The following is a 21,197-nucleotide window of genomic DNA, read 5'->3' on the forward strand; positions in this document are numbered from 1 at the left end:
TGGCTGTGTGCTCTGTTTCCAGCGGGCTTCCAGTGGCATGTTAACTTCACGGTTATTAATATCAAAAGGAGCTACTAGAAATTCGATTTAATTCTGTCCTCTAAATTTCTCCCTCTTTTGAGAAGAAAGAAATTAAAATTTCCATGGCAACACGCTAAATTTGAGAGGTCGGCCTTACCTCTTCCATCACACAAATCAGGTGGGTGACCGACAGGCCATTAAATGGGTCTGTTTTTAGGCAATGTCCACACCCGGGAGTCAGTCCCGCCCTGACCCCAGCGTGCAGTTCTCGACCCGCGGCCGTCACTGCTCCCTGCGACCTCACACCACAGGATGTGCCCTGTTCGACACAGCCTCCGCTCACGCGTTGTGGGTGAACCAACGGGAGGCATTCAGCTGGAAGACGGTGCACAGCTTCGACACGCTGGTGCAGAGCTCCAGCAGACTGACGGCACGATCACAGCCACAAGGGGCTGGGACCCATCAGCCCCACTCCGTGGCCGGGCACAAAAGCAGCTTTTAGGATTACTGCTCTAAAGCGGCTCGGTTTCTTCTTTTCTATTTCTCAGTGTTTATTCAATTTTTCTTTCTTTTACTTTCCATGTCTGCCCTCACCCCGTTTTCTCCTTGCTTCTTTTATTCATGGTTTTTGTCTCCTTTTAGCCTTCTCATTGTCTCTACTGAACTAAAAAAATCACGACATGGAAAAAAGAGAACCAATGGATTTTACAGGCAACAGTAAACAGAAAGCGGAGCAGAGGAGGGTAACCTAAACTAATTCATCTAATGGTCCTTTTATTGAAAAACTTAGTAGGTTGTGACCCGCAGTTCCCTAGAGACAGCTGACTTGTCAAGGATCCTCATCCAAATATCCCCAACTCAGACTTCCTTTCCGTGGTCACAGTCATGAGTGGCCATCAGTTCTGTGAAATAACAGATTCCCCTCAACCCTCTCCCTTCCGAACCAGCCCTTTCTGATTCTTTGGCAAGTTACACTGAGGGAAGAATAAAGTGGGGCTTACTTCAAATGGTAGCTCCTAATATCTACTGAAGAACCAACCACTGTTAAGAATCTTGACTCTGAACCCCGAATTCTCCAAAGCAGCTTCTACTGCGTCAACCTAAAGAGCAGCTGAATTTTGTGAGGGTGTCGCCAGAGCTCAGGTGAGAGGCTTACCTGTTCCTGGGTCATCTTCTGCAGCTCATTCTCCCATGCTGCCTGGTCATCGTCCAAGTTATAGGAAGCTGGTGGAGTGAGTCCTTGAAGAATCAGGGGGTCTCGGTCATGGCAGAGGGCTGTCAGGTGTCCAATGTACAACTTTAGTTTGCTTCTGTTTTGGTCAAGTTCTAAGAGGGGCTGGATGATCTGAGGTGAAAAAAAATGAGGAAAGTCAAGGTCAATCTGAAACAAGAAGTTCCAGTCTCTTTATGCCTCCTAAGGCAAAGAAACGGAGCAAGGCTAGAGCTCTTGTGATCACTACCGCAGTCTTCGGGACTGTAGAGAGAAGCAGGTCCATACACCTGCACGTGTACACGGTCACACCCACCCACTGTTCTGGGGGCCGCGTGGGGACCGCTGGCATGGACATCAACGCGAGATGCAGTTCTGACTTTGGGCTGGAGATCAAGCACAGGGTGAGCTTGTTTTTGCAGAGGTGGCATTCCTGATACAGAAAGACTCCAGTTACTTCACAATTGCTCATCCCATCTATTTACAAGGAGGTTACAAAAGACTGCTAGTGATTCACTTTGTTATGAAGCAGAAACTAACACACCATTGTAAAGCAATTATACTCCAAAACAGATGTTAAAAAAAAAACGCCAAAACTCCTAGTGAAACGTGCTCATCTGAAAGCCACATGCTGCGTGTGTTCCTTCACCTCCTGCAATGGAAGGAAGGTTCTGCCTCTGGAGAAAGTGCGTGTTTTTCTCGGCCACGAGATGTGGTGAGTGAACTCATGACTAGATCTGCCTCCTGGCTGGAGCTCCCTCGTTCACTGGGCCGAGGCCATCGATCCTCCTTTTAATGGGTGACAGATAAATCCTTACACAACGCCAGACCCCTGAGCCTGAGCCCGGGCCCAGCGTGACGCTGGGTCTCTTCTCTTGAGTAGCAGTCCTGCGCTAACTCTGTTTTGCGTCCCCTTTACCCTGGATGAATAACTATCACCTTGGCTCCCTCTGAAAGCACATCAAAGGACAGATGACTTCATCGGGCAGCTCTCGGGCCCGATGACACTCGGTACTGGCAAGCCTGAGGGGCTGAGGCAGAGCTGGGCCGGCTCTCCAACACTGCAACGCTGGCACAGCGTCTGCCTGACACACAGCAGCTGGGGGAGCCGCCAACCCACCAGATGCTGGCAGGTCCCAGACATTCCCAGGGCTCACAGGCAGGGTCTGCACCTGCTGTGTGTCACCGGGCCGGCACTTTACACCCGCAGGGCACCTCTGACCCACTTAATGGACAAGGAGCTCACTCATCTTCAAGTCAACAGAAACAAGGCCTGGTATTACTTTCAACAGTGACACTGATTTCCTCCTGGCCTCAGAGGACTCCCCTGCTGCTTTCCTTTTAAGAGTTTCTAAAATAAAGTTTTATGTTTTTTATAGTGAAATCAATGCATATTTTACTCTGAAAAGTATGGGAGAAAATATAAAAGAAATAATAAATAGCCTATAGGTATTCCATCAAGAATACCACTTGCAACATTTTGCTGATTTTCTTCCAAGTCTTTTTATAAACTTACATAAATCAACTTTTAACAGTATCATACTTCACGTTTTGCTTAATACCCTGTTTATCCATTTAGTGTTATATTGTGAGTACTATTCACATTACGTCTTCCTGGAAAACATGATCTTTAATGGTTGCTTTATAAATATATCACATTTCCTCTGTTTCTAATACTATTTCCATAAAATAGTTAAGAGAGGGAACAGCCAGGGCTTAGTGTCTAAAACGATCTTTAACTTACTAGAGAGTTCAGAGTTTAGGCCTACGTGGTATAATACAATATAGAAATTGGAGCCTGTCTAGACAAACCAGAGAAAGTGAATACATTCAGCATTATTATTGCTTTTAAAACACACACACACACACACACTTCTCTAAGGATAAAGGTTACACATTCAGGGGCTGGGGTGGAAGGCTCTGGGCTCTGTAAGGGACCCCTAATCAGCAGGCTCGTGGTACGAGTCCTGTGTTGCCCGTGGTATCAACACTGCCAACCACAGAAGGACGAGCCTGTTCTGCAGAGGATTTGGAGACTGGGGAAGTTGGATAGCTTTCTACAAACAACACTAATCTCTCAAAAAAGACTTGTATTTTATTCCTGGCCACAAATGCACATTCACAGTGTAGAAGATTTAGAAAGCGTTCCAAAGCAGAATCTTTAAAGGCAAGTTCAAGGCAACTCCTTTAAATGCATGTTCACCTTGCACATCAATATCCCAACTGTCTAGCCACGGCTCTCCTACCACACCCCTCATGCCTCCGCGCACTGCAGCCCTATTTCATTTCCCGTGTTTTTTAGCTTGGCCTCCTCTAGCTTCTTTCATGGACACATTGATTTAAAAAAATCACTTTGGGGATTTTCATTGGATTTGTGCAACTTACTCCCATTCTTTGTGTGTGTGTCTGTGTATAGTTGCCATCACATCTGGGCTGCAAGGCTGAAAGAGCTGGTATCTTAGGTAATTACTGTTTGAGTTGGAAAACTGACATAAAAAAGCACAAGCTCTGAGGAAGAAGACAATGTGATAAATGGTGGTAGTGGAGAGGTCAAATTTTTCACAGTAAAATGGAATCTGGAAAGATACTAGCTCACTGCTCTATGACTGGGAATGAAAAAGTGGACTTTTTAAGGTCCCTGTTCTTAATCAGAGATGAATCTCAAACTGATTTAAATGTATTTCATGCTGAGGTGCTGACAGATTACAAAATATGTCGTGTTTTGCACTCTGAAATTTTTCAAAGTCCAACTGAAAAGTTAAAAAATGATGGAATCTGAAAAATTTTTTGAGGATAAAAATTCATTCCATGCAATGACCAAGATGCCCTTTCTTCTCATGTCAAAAGGAGTCGCTTTTTTAAAACAAAACAAAAAAACTATGGAGCTTACTCGGTGAAAGTGTATGAAACTGTCCAGCCAGCACAGTTCTCAAATCTATCCACCAAGGGAAAAAAAAAAAAAGTCACCGTGGCCTCTCTGGGACACATTTAACCATGTCAATCATGTGGGAAATGTCCTTATCTCTTCCTTCTCCCCATCTAACTTGGGCAGGCCACTCAGAAAAGAAACTGCATTTCCCACAAGGTAGAACTGCCACTGCCTAATCTCAGGAGGGAAGAGGGACACTTGCCAAGTAGGAAGAGGATGCCTTACAGGATCCAGAGGTTATGTCTTTTGTCCACATACAACCTCAGTACATTGGCAAGAAGTCTTACCCAAAGCTGTCAGTAATGCGGTCAGACCACATCAGTCCTACAGCTATGCAGAATTAGAATTACCTATCTTTTTCTTGGCACAAAGAAGTTAAAAAATGAACTTGTCAAGATAACCTCTGCTTTTATCAAATATAATGCCAAAATGTCAATATCCCCCCAATCCTACATTTACGGAGCTGTTAAGGAAAATAATTTAAATTATAAAGGGGAATGAGAGCTTTCTGGTTGACTTACCGAAAGCTTTGTTTCTTCTTGCAAGGATTTATTTATGTATCAGACCCTCAAATTGGCTTCAGAGGCCAGCATTTGATGACACATGGTGATGGAAGACAGTGACCTCCGGAAGGTGTTTATTTTAACCTCCCTTCCACTTGAGCAGGTTAGATGGCTAGAGATCTTTTGGAAGACAGACCAGCTGCTCCTCTATTGTTCGATACAGATTGCAACTGAAAATTCTACAGCATCCCGTTTCTGCAACCCATTTATCTAAGACATGGGAACACATGTTCTTGGACCAGGATGGGACGTTCAGTGAAAGGCCCCTCCAGTCAATTCCATGGTCTGCCCCCTTCTCCCCACTCCACTGTTTCTGTACTAGATCTTTAATCTAAGTATAGGTGGGTTGGTTATGGCACATTCTGGGAGCTCATCCTGAGAGGAAAGGTATACCTTGAACTGAATATCACTTGCTACTTAAGGCATTTGCCCTTGCAGTACTAATATTTAATTGTTTGGAAGATGCCACTGTTTTTCAAGCTAACACTTATTGATCGTTTACTGTGTTCCTGGCAAATTATTTTTATATTTACTATGGTTCCTCTGTCGCTACAAAATCCTCTTACTCTTCTGTCTATCTGCGGAAGTCCTCGGAGGCAGGTTCAGCTGTCCCTGGATTACTGCATAAATGCCAGTAGCAGTTCTGACTTCTCACTGGGTCATCATTACACCACTGTCCCCCAGTGCAGGTTCACCAAAGAAGTCCTGGAACAACTAACGTATTAACTTCCCAGAAACATTATTCGTTTAATGACTTTCTTGTCCAGAGGCCCCAGCAGAGAGCTAAACTCTGAAAAGTAAAAAAGGAAGCAAGGGAATAAAATTCAATGGTCTAGCCTCAAAGTCTTTTCTCTCAAGAACTCACTTTACCTTCTTGGTTGCGGTGTGCGTGAGGATGAGGAAGATGAAGGACGGTACTGGGTCTCTTCACAAAGTTTTGGACTTTTGTGCTGCTTTCTCACTTAAATGCAGCTACTTTGTGCAAGAGTGTGGTTCTTTGAACAAAGACAGTAAACTGTCATGATATTTTTGCTACATTAACTAGATATACTGCGTATCAAATCACACATATTGACACTAAGAACATTATGTAATTCGCTTAACAAACATTCAGTGGATGCCTCTGTGCCACGCCACAGCCAGCTTTTGCTGGCAGGAATATTAAGAACGAGATGTGGTCCTGTTCTGCATTAAAAAAAAATCACGAAATAATGGAACTAATGTGTCGAGTGTATATAAGAAGTAAAATGCGTATATTCGGGATTTATCTTTGTTTTAACTTTAGTTTTGAAGTTTACTTTAGGCAGACCCTTAAATTGCTAAATCAACCTCTTTACCTTGATTTGAGGCTCAGTTTGACGTAGTCTTCACATATAAGGTTATAAAATTCAACAACTTGTTTATTCTTAGTGGTCTCTGAGATCCAACCTTTTAATTTAGCCTTCCCATTTGGAGCACAAACAGAAGGATACTCAGTGGACCCCCTAAATGTTTTTGGTGTTATGGTCCTTACTCATTTGTAACCCTAGCAAGCTGAAAACAAATATGCCTTCGAGAATACCCCTCTACCTTATACTCCTGCAAGAGAGACACTGGATAAACATACGCCTCCCAGGTCACACCCTCGTAACAACTGATACAAAGCCAGGCTACAGAAGGGTTCATGAGATACACCTGCGTGACCTTCATCAGAAAACAAACCTTACTGTTAACAATGGGAATCTGGAAAGTTTCAGCAGCTTTAGCCTGAGTTTGTGCTTAGTGAGAGGGCTACAGTCTTTGAAAAAAAAAATCTCTTTTAGGGGGAAGTCAATCTCTAAAGTTTCATGAAAAGTTAAAAAGATAACCTAAAGCTAAAGGCAAGAAAGTTCAGAGCTCCAAATCCCGACCCCCACTTCATAACCATTTTTCACGTGTGTCTATTTGACTCCTCAAACAAACTTTATAGAATGGGACTGTCTTACATTTATCTTCCAAAACAAAAAGTCACGACAAATACAAAACCCAGAAGGACATTTCTTATGCTACAAATATTTACTAAGTACTTAGAGTATTAGTCCTGTACTAAGCAGGGTCCCTTCCTCAGCATCTCTTACAGATGATCTGCTATTACCACTTGTTTAGCTGATGGAATAACTAACCAGGCAATCCCTGAGGTTCAATTAACTTTCTCATTCCCCTCGTCTACATCCTGGGGACAAAGGTCTTCTCCTTGACCAAATGTGGGTCAGGCTCCCCCGACCTCTCTTCTCAACTGGGCCCTGACTTTTGGGCGTTCATGTTCATCTCTATATTGTCCAATTCCCCCAGGAATTCTAAGTTGGTTTGTATCTGACGGGGTCCCTCATCGCCCACTATCCCCGGGGCGATGTCTGATCACTCTGCCTGCCTTAGGCAAGAACCCAGCTAGGTTGGTTTAGCCAGAATCTCCCCCTATCCCTGATGTTTCCTCCTTAGGAAGTGTCCATCCACTGACCCCCACCTGCTCCTTGGCTGTAAATTCTCACTTTTCCTTGTTGTATTCAGAATTGGGCACTGTGTCTCTCTCGCTGACTGCAAAACCCCACTGCAGTGGTCCCTAAACCCATCATGATGGTCCTGAATGAAGTCTGCCTCACTGTTCTTTAACAAGTGAGTAAGTACCACTAGGAGTTCACATCCAGGGCCACTAGTGAAACCGAGTCCCCCTAAAACTGACCTCCTCTGCCGACAGTTTGTGATTAACCTCTCTAGGGGAAACTTTATTCCGTTTCTCGTCCTGAACCTGTTCCCCTGAGAGTGAGGAGCACCAAAGAAAAGGGGGGACTGAAGCCACGTGCAAGCCCCTGTGTCTATATCCCTCGAAGTAAAAGCCTTTTGCTTTAGTCTCTCAGCCCCCTCCTGAGTCTCAGGAGGCTGACTCCAGAGGGAATGACCAGGAAATGTGAAGACGCAGAAGCAAAGAAGAGCTCTGGGTCAGGAACCTGGAAACAATTCAGACTGCACACCAGCCACACAGCAGAGCCACCAAACTCCCCGTTCCCTGGAAGATACGGATAAAGGCCTGACACACGTTCCTAAGCTGTTTTTAGAGGAAGCAGACCCCCACAGATGAAAACTACTGACCATCAGAGAATGTAGGCCCCAGGTTGAAACTGGAAGACTGGTGATGCTCGAAACTCCACCTTGTTGCCAACCAATCTGAGGACTGCGTACGAGCTGATCACGCATCCTGCGACCCTCTCCCTCACACACACTGCCTTTAAAGCCCCTTCCCTGAAAGCCATCGGGGGGTGTGGGTTTTCAGCGTGAGCTGCCCGTTCTCCCTGCCTGGCCCTGCAATAAACGCTGCACTCTCCTTCGCCACAGCCCGGTGTCAGTAGATTGGCTTTGCTGCGTGTGGGTGAGCACATCCAAGTTTGGTGTGGTGACACTAGGTGACTGAGATCAATAAACATTCATCAGAAATCTTACCACATATAGAAATGCTGGGTTCTAAAAGTAAAAACTCTCTCCAAAGGTTTCAGATTTAAAGAGCTTTACGGTTTGTTAAAGTTAGATGTGTCTTTGAAAACGGCAAAAGGTCTGAAACATGAAAAAAACAGTGGGAATCATTTAAAAAATAAAATGTGATCATTTCCTCTTAGTTTTACAACTCAGAAATCTGTTGTCAATTTTCCTTTAAGCATGCATTACCACTCCAGCGAAACAAAACATCCCCTATTTCTTGACCCAGATATGGAGACAAATATTCTGTACTCAAAGTTGTAAGGAGATAGGAAACAGAGTTTAGAATAAAATGAATCTTGAAATCTGAACTACAGAGCTGCTAACTGCATTTTGCCTATTTACTCCTTATTCAGTTAAAACCTATCCTATTGTATTTGGTACAAGGAATCCTACTCGAATAGAGAGCAGAGCGTGTGGGCCCCGCCACTGAGGGAAGAAGCCTTCTGCTGAGGAGGAGGCCTCTTCATGGCCATGAGAGCAGCTTAAGGCTGGAGGTATTGCAAGGACTTGCTTCAGTATCTGGAAACTTGTAAAATCGAGGAAAATAAGGGCATTCACCAACAAGAAGGCAGACAAGTGAGTACAGACGAAGACAGTGCACATCAACGGGCAGTAAGCGGAGAAAACGCTGCATGAGGCACCGAAGCCATCACGCGCTGACTGGTGGAGGGGACAGGAGGGGACGCATAGTGCGCACCCTGGGGGGATGGGCGGACGAGGCACAGGGAGGTAACCAGTGGCACGTGTCCCGCAGCTCTTCTTCTCTGCTCTTTCAATAGAGATGGGAAAGCACCTTCGATTTAGTTCTTGGCTTGAGGCTTGCCTTTCCACAATAAATCATTTACTGTATTTTAGTAAACAATGTAGTGGGTTAAATATTTGTGTGTGTGTGTGTGTGTGTGTGTGTGTGTGTATTTTACAGAACTTCCCCACAGTAAAGTTCCAGGGCTATACACTAATGAATTACAAATTATGGGGAAGAAAGTCTGGGCATGGGAAAGAAAATAAGGCAAAAGAGGGAGAAGAGAGGTTCACACTCTTCGAACAGGCCAGGCAACTGAAGGCTGATGCTGCATTTCAAAGGAAACACCAGGTAGGCGGTTGGCCACAGGCGAAGGCGGTGGCCTCCACCCTGCCGTGCCCGTGCGCACCCGCATGCTGCGGTTGGTGGCCTCCACCCTGCCGTGCCCGTGCGCACCCGCATGCTGCGGCTGACGACGCCTGCTCCGCCCGGTCCCTGAGCTCTGGCACCTGAAGCGCTCGGGCTGCGTTAGTGCTGCAGCCAAGCACTTCTCAGCAGTTACACCTTCACAAGACAGAGGGATGGATGTGAAAAGCAATAACATGCTTGTTGCCTGCCGTGTGGAACACAGTAATGACCTTATCAGGACAGTTCATTTTCTTCTCTCTCTAGCCACTGGGAGTAGAAGGAAGGCCAGCCCGAGCTGTGCCGGGTGCACAAAAGGAACCTCCTGACCTGGCCAGGATCTCGATAAGTAACCAAGGATGCCAGTCTAGATTACAGGGAGCCCGCCCAATCGCTCCGCCTTGCAGGCCACAGGACGACAGAGGAGCAAAGAGCCAAGTACGCTTATCTGGTGACTAGGAGATTCGATAGCTTATCTGTACAAGGGCTCCCAAGCGGAGGCCAGGCTCTGGAGGAGACTCCCCTGTGATTGGCAGTTATTTCAAGGCTGGGTTAAAAGCAGGTGTGTGTGCGTGTACACACAGAGAAGCTGGAGGAGCAGACACGGGCAACTGGCCACTGGTCACATCATGACTGCAGCTCCAGCGTCACATCCCACAGCACAGACTGCAGACACGCAGCATCTCCAGCTGAAAGCCTGCGACGGCTGCAGCTCCAGTCACTGTGTGCCCGCAGGCTTTGGCTTCACAGGAGCCTGGCCTTGGGGGTGCAGGTGGGAGGGAGGGGTTCCCTATCACATGGAAGGCAGGGGAAGATAGACATGTACCTGTAGCTGTGTGCACACATCAGAGACGGGTATCTGTGCTACTAGAGGAAGACAGGCTACACACAGGAATCGAATCTCTTAATGCTGAAGTAGGAAACAGAACACGACCTGTGACAGGCTGAAACACCTGTGAGTGTGTATAAGGAGGCACATGTATATGCCTGCAGTGGCGAGAGGGGGCCGGCAGGATGGGAAGAAAGATCTGTGCAAAATGGCCCTTAGCCCGGAATTCAGCTTTAGGATAGCTTAGCACTCTGCTTAATTGGGACGATGGAAATGTTTCAGAATATCATAAAAGAGCCCTTCAAGAACAGAAACCAGTACCAGGGCAGGGGGCACCAAGGGCATCTCCTTCACTCACTCCGGGCTGAACTAGTGCTGGCTTCTGGGGGCTGGCCTGGTGCGCCCCACCTCCACCCGCTGCTCTTCTTGTGCCCACGCCCCCCCTTCTCCATCTCTCCTCCTGACCCACCCACATGAAGAATCTTCATTTCCACTCCACACACACACCAGAACTGTCATATATCTAAGAATCTAAGAGGGATCTTGGCTGCTCTGACAGAGCTGTCCTTGCTGGATTTATGTCTGCCACAGTCAATCAGGAAATCATATTGCAAAAGCAAATTCTTTCTGAAAATTTTATACACCATGAACAAAACCCATGGATTAACGATTTCCAGACATCACCCCTTTCACCTTGGGAGTAATCCAGGCTTTGGGTGGAAGAAAAAGATTTGGGAAAAACAAAAATTAGGAAGACTGTTTTTCTCTACCCATTTTCTTTATTTGGGAATAAAACCTTCACACAATCACTGAATTAATCTCTCTTCCCCCTACTTCTGAAAGTTAAAGTCCCTTAGCGTGACACAAACTCTGATAGACGTCACCATTTCAATGTTTCCAGCTGCTGAGGTTTAAGCAAAGCTTTATTATCGGAGGGTACGACAGTGACTATGACAAAAGAGTTCAGCTCAGAAATACCAGAAGTCCTACAAATTGTGACTGATGTTATATAAGGTAACCAGCCAGGGTAATTCAAGATTCAATAATCTGGGGCCCTCCAAGCCCTCCTCCGGAAGAAGGGCCCCTGTGCCCTGATTCCCCGATCCCCCTGATCCAGCACAGGGCTCAGTAAGTGCTGACTGAAGATCAATTCTGAAGTGTGGGGTCAGGGCAGGGCGGTCCCACTGGGATGCGAGATACAGAATGCTGAGAACGAGCAAACCCACACATTCCGATTGAGCCGAGAGACCCTGAGGGAAAAGCTGCAGAGTGCGGCAAGTAAAAACATGGGGTGCGGGCAGTCCAAGGGGAAAGTTCCAAGGAACCAGAAATGGGGGTATATCTAGACGGAAGCATGCGAGGCTACCTGATGTAACAAAGAATAAGCAGCTTCTGGTATAGTTGTAAAGTGACCTGATAGAGGGGGGAAAAAGTTAAGTTTGTGCAGAATCTTCGTATTGGTTTTATCTACTAGGCTCTAGCCCCACCTTTTAGTACTCATAAGAAACCTATCATGCACATGGACCCACATCCAAATTTTGTAGCAATTGCAGTGAGGGAATACAAAGGACAGAGACCATGTTTCTGATAGGATCAGAGGACCTAACACTTTATGGGTGTTTAGAAAACAGAAAACAACGGACAAGTGAAACAGAAACTCCCAACTCGAGAAAGCAAGCAAAGAAGAAAAGGGAGAGGAGAACGTAGAAACACCTTTCTTCACCATGTTAATCTGTCCCTGTTATTAGTGCTTTCTCTGGTTTCCTCCAGGGAGCATGCTTTTGGTGTTGTGGACTTGAACAGCAACGAACAGGAGGAAAAGCTCTCTCTGTGCTTTAAGCAAACTGCCCAAATGTACGCATCACACAAGCTGGGGGGATTCTTCATACTCAGTTGCCTTGTGGGCTCTAGCAGCTATGACCTTCTTATATATGAGATGCTACTGCTGACAAGAAATAGAAACATGGGGAGCAAAGTCTCTGCCATCTTATTCACCTAAGCAGTAAAAGCTCATGACACTTGGTCTGATATGTTTCTCTCATTTGTCTAGCAAGCCATCCACATATCATTTCCCAGATGTGCCATTTCAAAGCACAGTGCAGAGTCATCCTATAGCGGGCACGTGTGTTTCAGACTATCCTGTGAGTCCAGTGAGGCACGTTCTATGTACCTGGAGGTTTTCAGCTTTCCCTGACTCCATTACCATGCCTGTCTCAATGATCATACATTTCTGTGCATGAGAATAAAGCAACAGGTTCACGTGTTAAGACACACTCGTACGTTTATGTGCACGCGCGCACATACACACACACACGGAATGTGGTCTGACTGGGAGGGCCCAGGCTCCTCTGAACTGGAACTCCTGCATCTTTGCATATCTTGCATCAACGACAACTTGTATGTTCCAGGGAAGCACGGTTGTTTGCCCTGCTGCTTGTCTTACCTATGATTAGGTTAGTTGCTTCCCTCATGGAAGATTTTTGTTAGTTAGCCATGGAATTCACTGAGGTGGTCCTCAGCATCTCATGATCTTAACTAGGAATTTTATCTACTTGAACACTTCTCTGCCAAGAGCAGCTGTGGCATCTCACACCTTACAGCACCACATGTTAAGCAGACACAGTGGTGTCCCTCTTTAGTGCCAGGGAAGGCTATGTGACTGGCTGTGGCCAGGGCCACGGCCACGGCCATTAACACGATCATTCAAACACTGCAGCCATACGCATGCAGGCCCTTGGCTGGTGATTATGTTAATTACTGGGCGTCTAGTTTCAGAAGCTGTGGTGAAAAAAGGCTTTTTTACCCAGAGGCTACCCTTAACAGAGACAGATTTGTGTCAGTCACGTTGTGTGCTACAATGTCTTTGCACTGCACTGACGAATCTGTGCAACACTGCAAAGCCACGAAGCAGTTAACAGCATGGGCTCTGGAGACAGACTGGCTTACCTCTGGGGCCTGCAACCTTCTAGCTATGAGACCTGGGACAAATTACTCTGAGGACAGTATACCTTATGAGACTGTAATAATCCACGTGTCCATCACACGGTAAGCTTCTTCAGTAATTATTCACCATTATTATTTCCAAGAACCTGTTTTACCATCTGTAAAATGGGAATGACAATCCTCATCCGTGTGAGAATTTGAGCACACGTAAAATGCAAGGTACTCTTGATTAACTCCAGCTGACATTCTGACCCCGAGGACACCTTAACCCCATCATTTGCACTGAGCTCCACCAATGACCGGATGGCTACAAAAGGGCACATGAAGAGATGAGAAGCACAAAGAAGAACTGGAAAAGCAACACAATAGACCAGAGGTCAGTAAATAAATGACAGTCCATGGACCAAATCCAGCATCACTGCCTGTTTTTGTACAGTCCATCACTAAGAATGGTTTTTCAAATGGCTGGAAAAAAAATCAAAAGGGTATCTGGTGACATGTGGAGATTATCTGAAAATCAAATTTCAGCGCCCATAAATAAAGTTATATTAATCATAGTCATATTAACCTTCACTCATTTACATATTGTCTGAGGCTGCTTTCCCACTGAAAGAGCAGAGCTGAATAGTTTTGACGAAGAGTAAAGTTCACAAAGTATAAAACATTTACTATCTGGGCCTTTATAAAAAGGTCTGCCAATCTCTACAGTGGACCTATTCCAGATAACAGGGTAACTATACTATTAGGGAGGAAATGCTTATAATTTTCTTACAGATTACTTAAGAAATAAATAATAATTACTGTTAAAAAATTCAATTCACAATGAATAGTACTTGTATTAACAGTAATATCAACACAAAACAAAACATTGGCTAAATAGAAAACTGGATTTGGCAATGGGCATAAAAAGAAAATTCACAGTTGCAGAAAGTTCTAATTAGTAAAATTTGATCTGGACAAAATCCCTGATTGATAAATAAAGTCATTATAAAGTTTAAATATGGAAAAGAACTGATACTAAAATGATTCAGTAAAATAAGAATATGGAAAAAGATGGACATTTTCAACCTCACGCCTGGAAAACTGATAAAGAAACTGAATTAACTTAGTTTCAGTTCCAGCAAATATTCAGTGAAAATCCCTTGACATCGGTATAACCTGATTTAGATGTTTGTGAACAGATCAAATGTTTCTATTGAGTCAAATATTCTCAAGGTTAAACACGGATAAAACACTAAGTATATCGTTCTGAGCACAGAGGAAGTTATTTTAGTGATCATCGAGGTCATCGACACCTGCCTCCTTGCCCCACTTTCTAAACGAAAAATTCAACGGCCGGGGAGGTCACCCGGGCCGTGAATGTGGCTGGACCGAAGTCACTCGGCGTCCAAGTGCCATAGCCACCATGGCACACGTGGGCTTGTGCAGGGCTGTTTATGTGAACAGTGCCTGTGGGCAAGTTACCTTTCTGAATCACAGTGGGGCTTTTGGGCTGTGTCCTCTGCCTGGGACGTTTCTGAGAACCAAGCTTCCCGGTGATGAGCACACTGGCGATCCTCCTCCATCCCGTCCACTGCCGCGGCATCCAGGCCGCACGGCCTCCTCCAGGACAGAGCCAGGAGCTCTGACATCCCTCCCACCCACCCTCCACAGGTCGCCACGGCACACAAAGGTCATCGTGATCCACCCGCGCTGGCGGCACCAGCCGTGTGGCTTGTCACCCCGCCCCAGCACCTGTGGAGGTTGGCAGTAAGTCCACACGTGCTTTGACATGCCTCCCCTCAAAAGGTAAAGCCTAAGACGCTCTGGTCCGTTCAGCACAGATGGTCTCAGTGCCTTGCGCTGAAGGAACAGAACACAGTAGAGGTGGTGATGTGTGACTTCCGATAATGGGTCATGAAAGTCACTGTGGCTTCCTCCTTGCTCCCTCCTCTTGAATCACCCATTTTGGGTCCGGATGGTGAGGAACTGAAGGTTCCTGCCAGTATGAGCTGTGGGTGAGCATCCTGGAACGGATGCTCCGTCCCCACCGAGCTTTGGACAACTACAGACCCAGCTGACATCCTGACTGCAACCGCGGAGACACTCATGCAAGAGCTACCCAGCCAAGCTGCTTCCGAATTCATGACCTGCAGAAACCACTGACCTAACAGGGGTGTATTGCTTTCAATGCTGCCAAGTTTTGGGGTAATGTGTTATGCAGAAATAGAGAATTAATTCACACCCTAAGCAGTATCCACAGGGAGCTACTGAGAGTTCAACAGATTTACAGTACATCTGCTTGGCAATCGCCTACTGCTCCTTCAACATGCGGCACAAGTGTAACCTCCTCTGTGAGCCCTTGAGTCTCTGGTGCAGACCTGGGTTTTCCTATGGCACCTCATATTATTTTTTCTGTTGGAGAAAATCTGTCCTTTAGTATTTGTTTTATAGTCTTGAAACATGTATTTCAACCCATGTACCTAGTGCAGCGTAGGTACATAGGAGACTCCCAATAAATATTTTTGAGTTAATTTTCTCATTTCAGTCAGTTTTAAACCAAACAATAAAAACTTCAAACCGCACTTACGGGCTTACTCTGTACGACCTCAGGACCCAGGTGTCAGTAATGCACTGCGGAGAATGTGCATTTTAGTTTGTAAAAATATGAAGTCAGGGATAAACACGCTGGTTCAATTCTGGAGGATGTAACAGTGTGAATACTAGATTTCAAATAGTGACCCATCAACAAAATGACTATGACAATTTGAACATTTAAGATTTTTTCATTTAATACCCAAAATGCCAAAAGAAAAATCTGAATAACTTATTTTATATTCACGTGAAAAGGAACCCAGACAGTGTACCAGCTTTTGGGGTTTGCCAAACCCCTCCTCATGCAGAAAGTCTGTGATTCTAGTCTTGAAGAAGAGAGAGAGGTATATGTTCAGTGTTGACTACCTTTCAATGAAAAGAAATGAAGTCTTGCTAACAAGTGGTTTGCCTTAAAACCTGAATTTTCACCACAAAGAACTAGCCATCTGTTTTGAATATTATAAAGACTAAGCCTCTATTTGTGCTCAGCTTTGATCTCCTAGGATAATAGGAAGACAGTGATACAGTCCAGCTACACCTCAATCAAGTGTGCTCACTTAATTTATCCCAGAAATGCTGACTGACAGATCCAGCTGGAAACTTTAGTCTCGTCATCCCAGGATCAGGAAGAAGGAGGCAGACACATCAAGGGAGAATAGCTTTTTTGTTTTGGTTGATGATGCATTTTTGTGTCCAAGAAAATATTCCTTTAACCCAAAACAGACAGTAACCCTAAAGACAGAGAGAATGTATAGAAAATAACAAATTAGGGAGAAGCTGAGGACAAGTTAATGAAAGAAATACTGCAGAACCCTATTGTAACAAGACTGTTGTTAAATAGTTCAGATAAAATGTGAGTCAAATCATATCCTCCAAAACATAACTCTATAGAATAAAAATGTGATATAGTAGGCAAGTGTTAGGCCTATCTTCCAAAACTGGTATTAAAAGGGGTCCCACCACATGTTAACTGAGGGGTGGCTGATAAACCTGACAATGTATTCTAGAAGGTGGACTGGGAAGCCGGCAGTCCATGTCATAACCGTGTCAGATTACAGGATAAGCTGTTAGGGTACAGAGTAAATTAAAAGATTAAAATATCTACTACAAATGCATAAAATACATGCAACTTTTCTTTAGGGTAAAAGCTCACCAGTTTTTTATTTCAAAAACGATTTATTGAGCTCCGTAGGGTCCCCCCATTTTCAGAGGACTGTGAAAAACAATTAGGATGTGAAGAGTTTTATTTTGCATGAAGTACAAGGATATTTTTATTGTCCAGGAGGAATGTCTGAGCCACGAATGATACCACAAACAGGAGGAAGACGGCACTTCCTTATTAGTCAAATGCTGGTAATTGTTAAGGTAAGAACCCATGCATCTGACAGCTTATGTTCCAGAGATGTCCAAAACACTGCAATTTTCAGTCTAAGAAATACATCGAGTGAGTCACAGGACAATGTCACCTTAAATCATTCAGCAGAAACTACAAAAATGTAGGATGTACCTGTGGAACACTGTAAACTCTGTCTTAAAAATACACTGAGAGGGGCTTCCCTGGTGGCGCAGTGGTTGAGAGTCCGCCTGCCGATGCAGGGGACACGGGTTCGTGCCCCGGTCCGGGAAGATCCCACATGCCGCGGAGCGACTGGGCCCGTGAGCCATGGCCGCTGAGCCTGCGCGTCTGGAGCCTGTGCTCCGCAACGGGAGAGGCCACAACGGTGAGAGGCCTGCGTACCGCAAAAAAAACAAAACCAAACACTGAGAGAAAGGTCTCTCCCCCTGATTACTCACAACTCACTCATGTGGCCTAAGAAGAGGCCCCTGCCTCACTGAGCTCGTGTGATCACCAAGCCTGCCAAGAATCGCTTACAGCCGCCGTGCAGGGGTGGTGCGCCTGCTTCTTTCTACGGCCTGAAAATAACCCTCAGGTCAGGAAACTTCAGAAGGAAGTGTCACCTGCCGCCAAGGGTGCTTCTTAAAGGTGATTAGGTCTGACAACATCTGTGGCTGACCTCCCGCACAGATACCTGGGAGAGGTGTCTACACTGTTGCTCAGGCAGTACTGGTGACATCATTGATGATTCAGTAAAGAAGACATTTCTTTTGCTGCAGGAAAAATTAATTACTAGGATTGTGGGTTACTTGTGCAATGGGAGGAATGTTACTATATTAGGAGAGAGGAGACATCTAAAGTGAAGAGGAGCATCAAAGGATCTTGTAAATATTCGAGGATTTTTACCACAATCACCACCAATGTCACACAGTCCTTTACTGAGCATTTCCTGTGTGCCAGGCAGAGGGCTAAGTACACTGAATACATTAGTACATGTAATCCTCCCAAGAACCTTCACTATAGGTTTTATTACTGCCATTTAACAAACGAGGAACCTGATGCTTAGAGAACAGGTTGAGTGACTTGTGGGAAATTACACAGCTACCGAGCTGGACTCAAATCAGATCTGGAGCCAAAGCGTGCTATTTACCACCAAACTAAATGGCCATAAGGTAATATAACTGCCGTATAGGGGACACAGGAGAAAACATGCTTTTTCAGTTTCACAGGTAGGACGTGATAGGAGAAAATAAGAGAGACAGGATAAATAAAATCAGAAACGAAAGAGGAGACGTTACAACTGATACCAGACCAATACAAAGAATCATGAGGCTACTATGAACAGCTATATGCCAACAATGTGGACAGCCTAGAAGAACTGGATTAATTCCTAGAAACGTACAACCTACCAAGACTGAATCATGAAGAAACAGAAAATTTGAACAGACCAATAACAAGTAAGGGAACTGAATCAGTAATTAAAAACCTCCCAAGAAAGAAAAGCTGAGGACCAGCTGGTTTCATTAGTGAATTCTACCAAACATTTAAAGAATTAACACCAATCTTTTAAAAACTCTTCCAAAAAAATATAAGAGGAGAGAACTCTTCCAAGTTCATTTTACAATGCCAGCATTACCTGATACCAAAACCAGAAAAAGATGCCACAAGGAAAGAAAATTACAGGCCAATATCTCTGATGAACGTAGATGGAAAAATTCTCGACAAAATATTAGCAAACCAAATTCAACAGTACATTAAAAGGATCATACACCATATGATCAAGTGGGGTTTATTCCAGGGATGCAAGGATGGTTCAACATCTGCAAACCAGTCCACATTAACAGACTGAAGGACAAAAATCACACGATCATCTCAACAGGTGCAGAAAAAGCATCTGACAAAATTTAACATCCACTTATTAAAAAAAAAAAATCTCAACAAAGCAGAAACAGAGGGAGCATTCCTCAACATAAAAAAGGCAATATCATGACAAGTCCACAGCTAACATAATACTCAATGGTGAAAAACTGAGAGCTTTTCCTCTAAGATCAGGAACAAGACAAAGATGTCCACTCTCACCACTCTTATTCAACATGGTATTGGGAATCCTAGCCAGAGCAGTTAGACAAGAAAAAGAAATAAAAGGCAGCCAAATAGAAATGGAAGAAGTGAAACTATCACTGTTTGCAGATGACATGGTATTATATGCAGAAAACCATAAAGACTCTGTCAAAAAACTGTTAGAACTTATAAAAGAATTCAGTAATATTGCAGAATACAAAATTAATACACAAAATCAGTTGCATTTCTATACACTAATAACACACTATCAAAAAGAGAAATTAAGAAAACAATCTCATTTACAATTGTATCAGAAAGAATAAAATACCTAGGAATAAATGTAACCAAGGAGGTAAAAGACCTGTTCCTTGAAAACTGTAAGACATTGATAAAAGAAATTGAAGAAGACACAAATAAATGGAAAGATAGCCTGTGCTCATGGATTTAAGGAATTAATACTGTTAAAATGTTCATACTACCCAAAGCAATATACAGATTCAATGCAATCCCTATCAAAATTCCAATGGCATTTTTCACAGAAACAGAACAAAGAATCGTAAAATTTGTATGAAACCATAAAAGACCCCCAAATAGCCAAAGAAATCTTGAGAAAGAAGAACGAAACTGGAGGCATTATGCTCCCTGATTTCAAATATATTTCAAAGCTATAGTAATTAAAACAGTATGGTACTGGCATAAAAAGAGACATATAGATCAATGGAACAGAATAGAGAGCCCAGAAATAAACCCATGGATATATTGGTCAATTAATTTATGACAAAGGAGCCGAGAATATACAATGGGGAAAGGACAGTCTCTTCAATAAATGGTACCGGAAAACTGGACAGTTACATGCAAAAGAATAAAACTGGACCAAAATCCAAAAACTGGACCATACACAAAAATTAACTCAAAAAGGATGAAAGCCTTGAATGTGAGACCTGAAACCATAAAACTCCTATAAGAAAACATAGGTGGTAAGCTCCTTGACATAGAACTTGGGGATGAATTTTTGAATCTGACACCAAAAGTACAAGCAACAAAAGCAAAAATAAACTAGTGGGACTACATCAAACTAAAAAGCTTCTTCACAGCAAAGGAAACCATCAACAAAATGAAGACAACCTAGTGAATGGGAGAAAATATTTGCAAATCATATATCTGATAAGGGGCTAATATCCAAAATTTATAAAGAAGTCATACAACTCAATAGCAAAAAATTCAACTAAAGTGGGCAGAAGATCTAAATAGACATTTTTCCAAAAAGACATACAGATGGCCAACACGTACATGAAAAGGCACTCAACATAACTAATCATGAGGGAAATGCAAATCAAAACCACAATGAAATCACCTCACACTTGTTGGTTACTACTAAAAAGACAAGTGATAAGTGTTGGTGAGGATGTGGAGAAAAGGGAACCCTTTTGCATTGTTGGTGGGAATGTAAATTGATGCAGTCACTATGGAAAACGGCATGGACATTCCTCAAAAGTTCAAAATAGAACTACCATATGATCCTGTAATTCCACTTCTGAGTATATATCCAAAGGAAATAAAAACACTATCTTGAAAAGATATCTGCACGCCTGTGTTCCTTGCAGTGTTATTTATAATAGCGAAGACACACAGACAACCTAACTGTCCACTGATGAATAAAGAAAAATGTGGTGTATATACAGTTACCCTTGAACAATGCAGGGGTTAGGGGCACTGACCCTCTGAAGAGTCAAAAATCTGTGTCTAACTTATAGTTGGCCTTTTGTTCTGTGGTGCCTCTGTATCCATCGTTCCATAACTGCAGATTCAACCCACTGCTGGTTGTGTAGTACTATACTATTTACTATTGCCAAAAAAAAAAATCTATGTATAAGTGGACCTGTACAGTTCAAACCTGTGTTGTTGAAGGGCCAACTGTACACACACACACACATACACACAGAGTAATATTATTCAGCCAATAAAAAAGAAGAAAATCCTGCCATTTGTGACAACATGGATGGACCTTGAGGGTATTATGCTTAGTGAAAAAAGTCAGACAAAGAAAAAGACAAATACTCTACAATCTCACTTACATGTGGAACCTAGAAAAACC

General features: G+C 43.9%; 1 protein-coding gene across 16 annotated transcripts in view; it reads right to left on the reverse strand.

Annotated features, from left to right (window-relative positions):
* ERC1 (ELKS/RAB6-interacting/CAST family member 1) overlaps window positions 1-21,197 on the reverse strand; it is a 387,721-nt gene that overhangs the window by 31,919 nt on the left and 334,605 nt on the right. For all 16 annotated transcript variants that reach the window (XM_089919955.1, XM_089919951.1, XM_089919954.1 and 13 more), the window contains one exon: window positions 1,178-1,366. In XM_089919955.1, the coding sequence (XP_089776081.1) occupies window positions 1,178-1,366 (189 nt within the window). The remainder of the gene's footprint in view (window positions 1-1,177; window positions 1,367-21,197) is intronic.

This window comes from Delphinapterus leucas, chromosome 11 (assembly GCF_059928025.1).
Source record: "Delphinapterus leucas isolate spDelLeu-1000000601 "Yukka" chromosome 11, BTC_Dleu_Yukka2, whole genome shotgun sequence".
Classification (NCBI taxonomy): domain Eukaryota; kingdom Metazoa; phylum Chordata; class Mammalia; order Artiodactyla; family Monodontidae; genus Delphinapterus; species Delphinapterus leucas.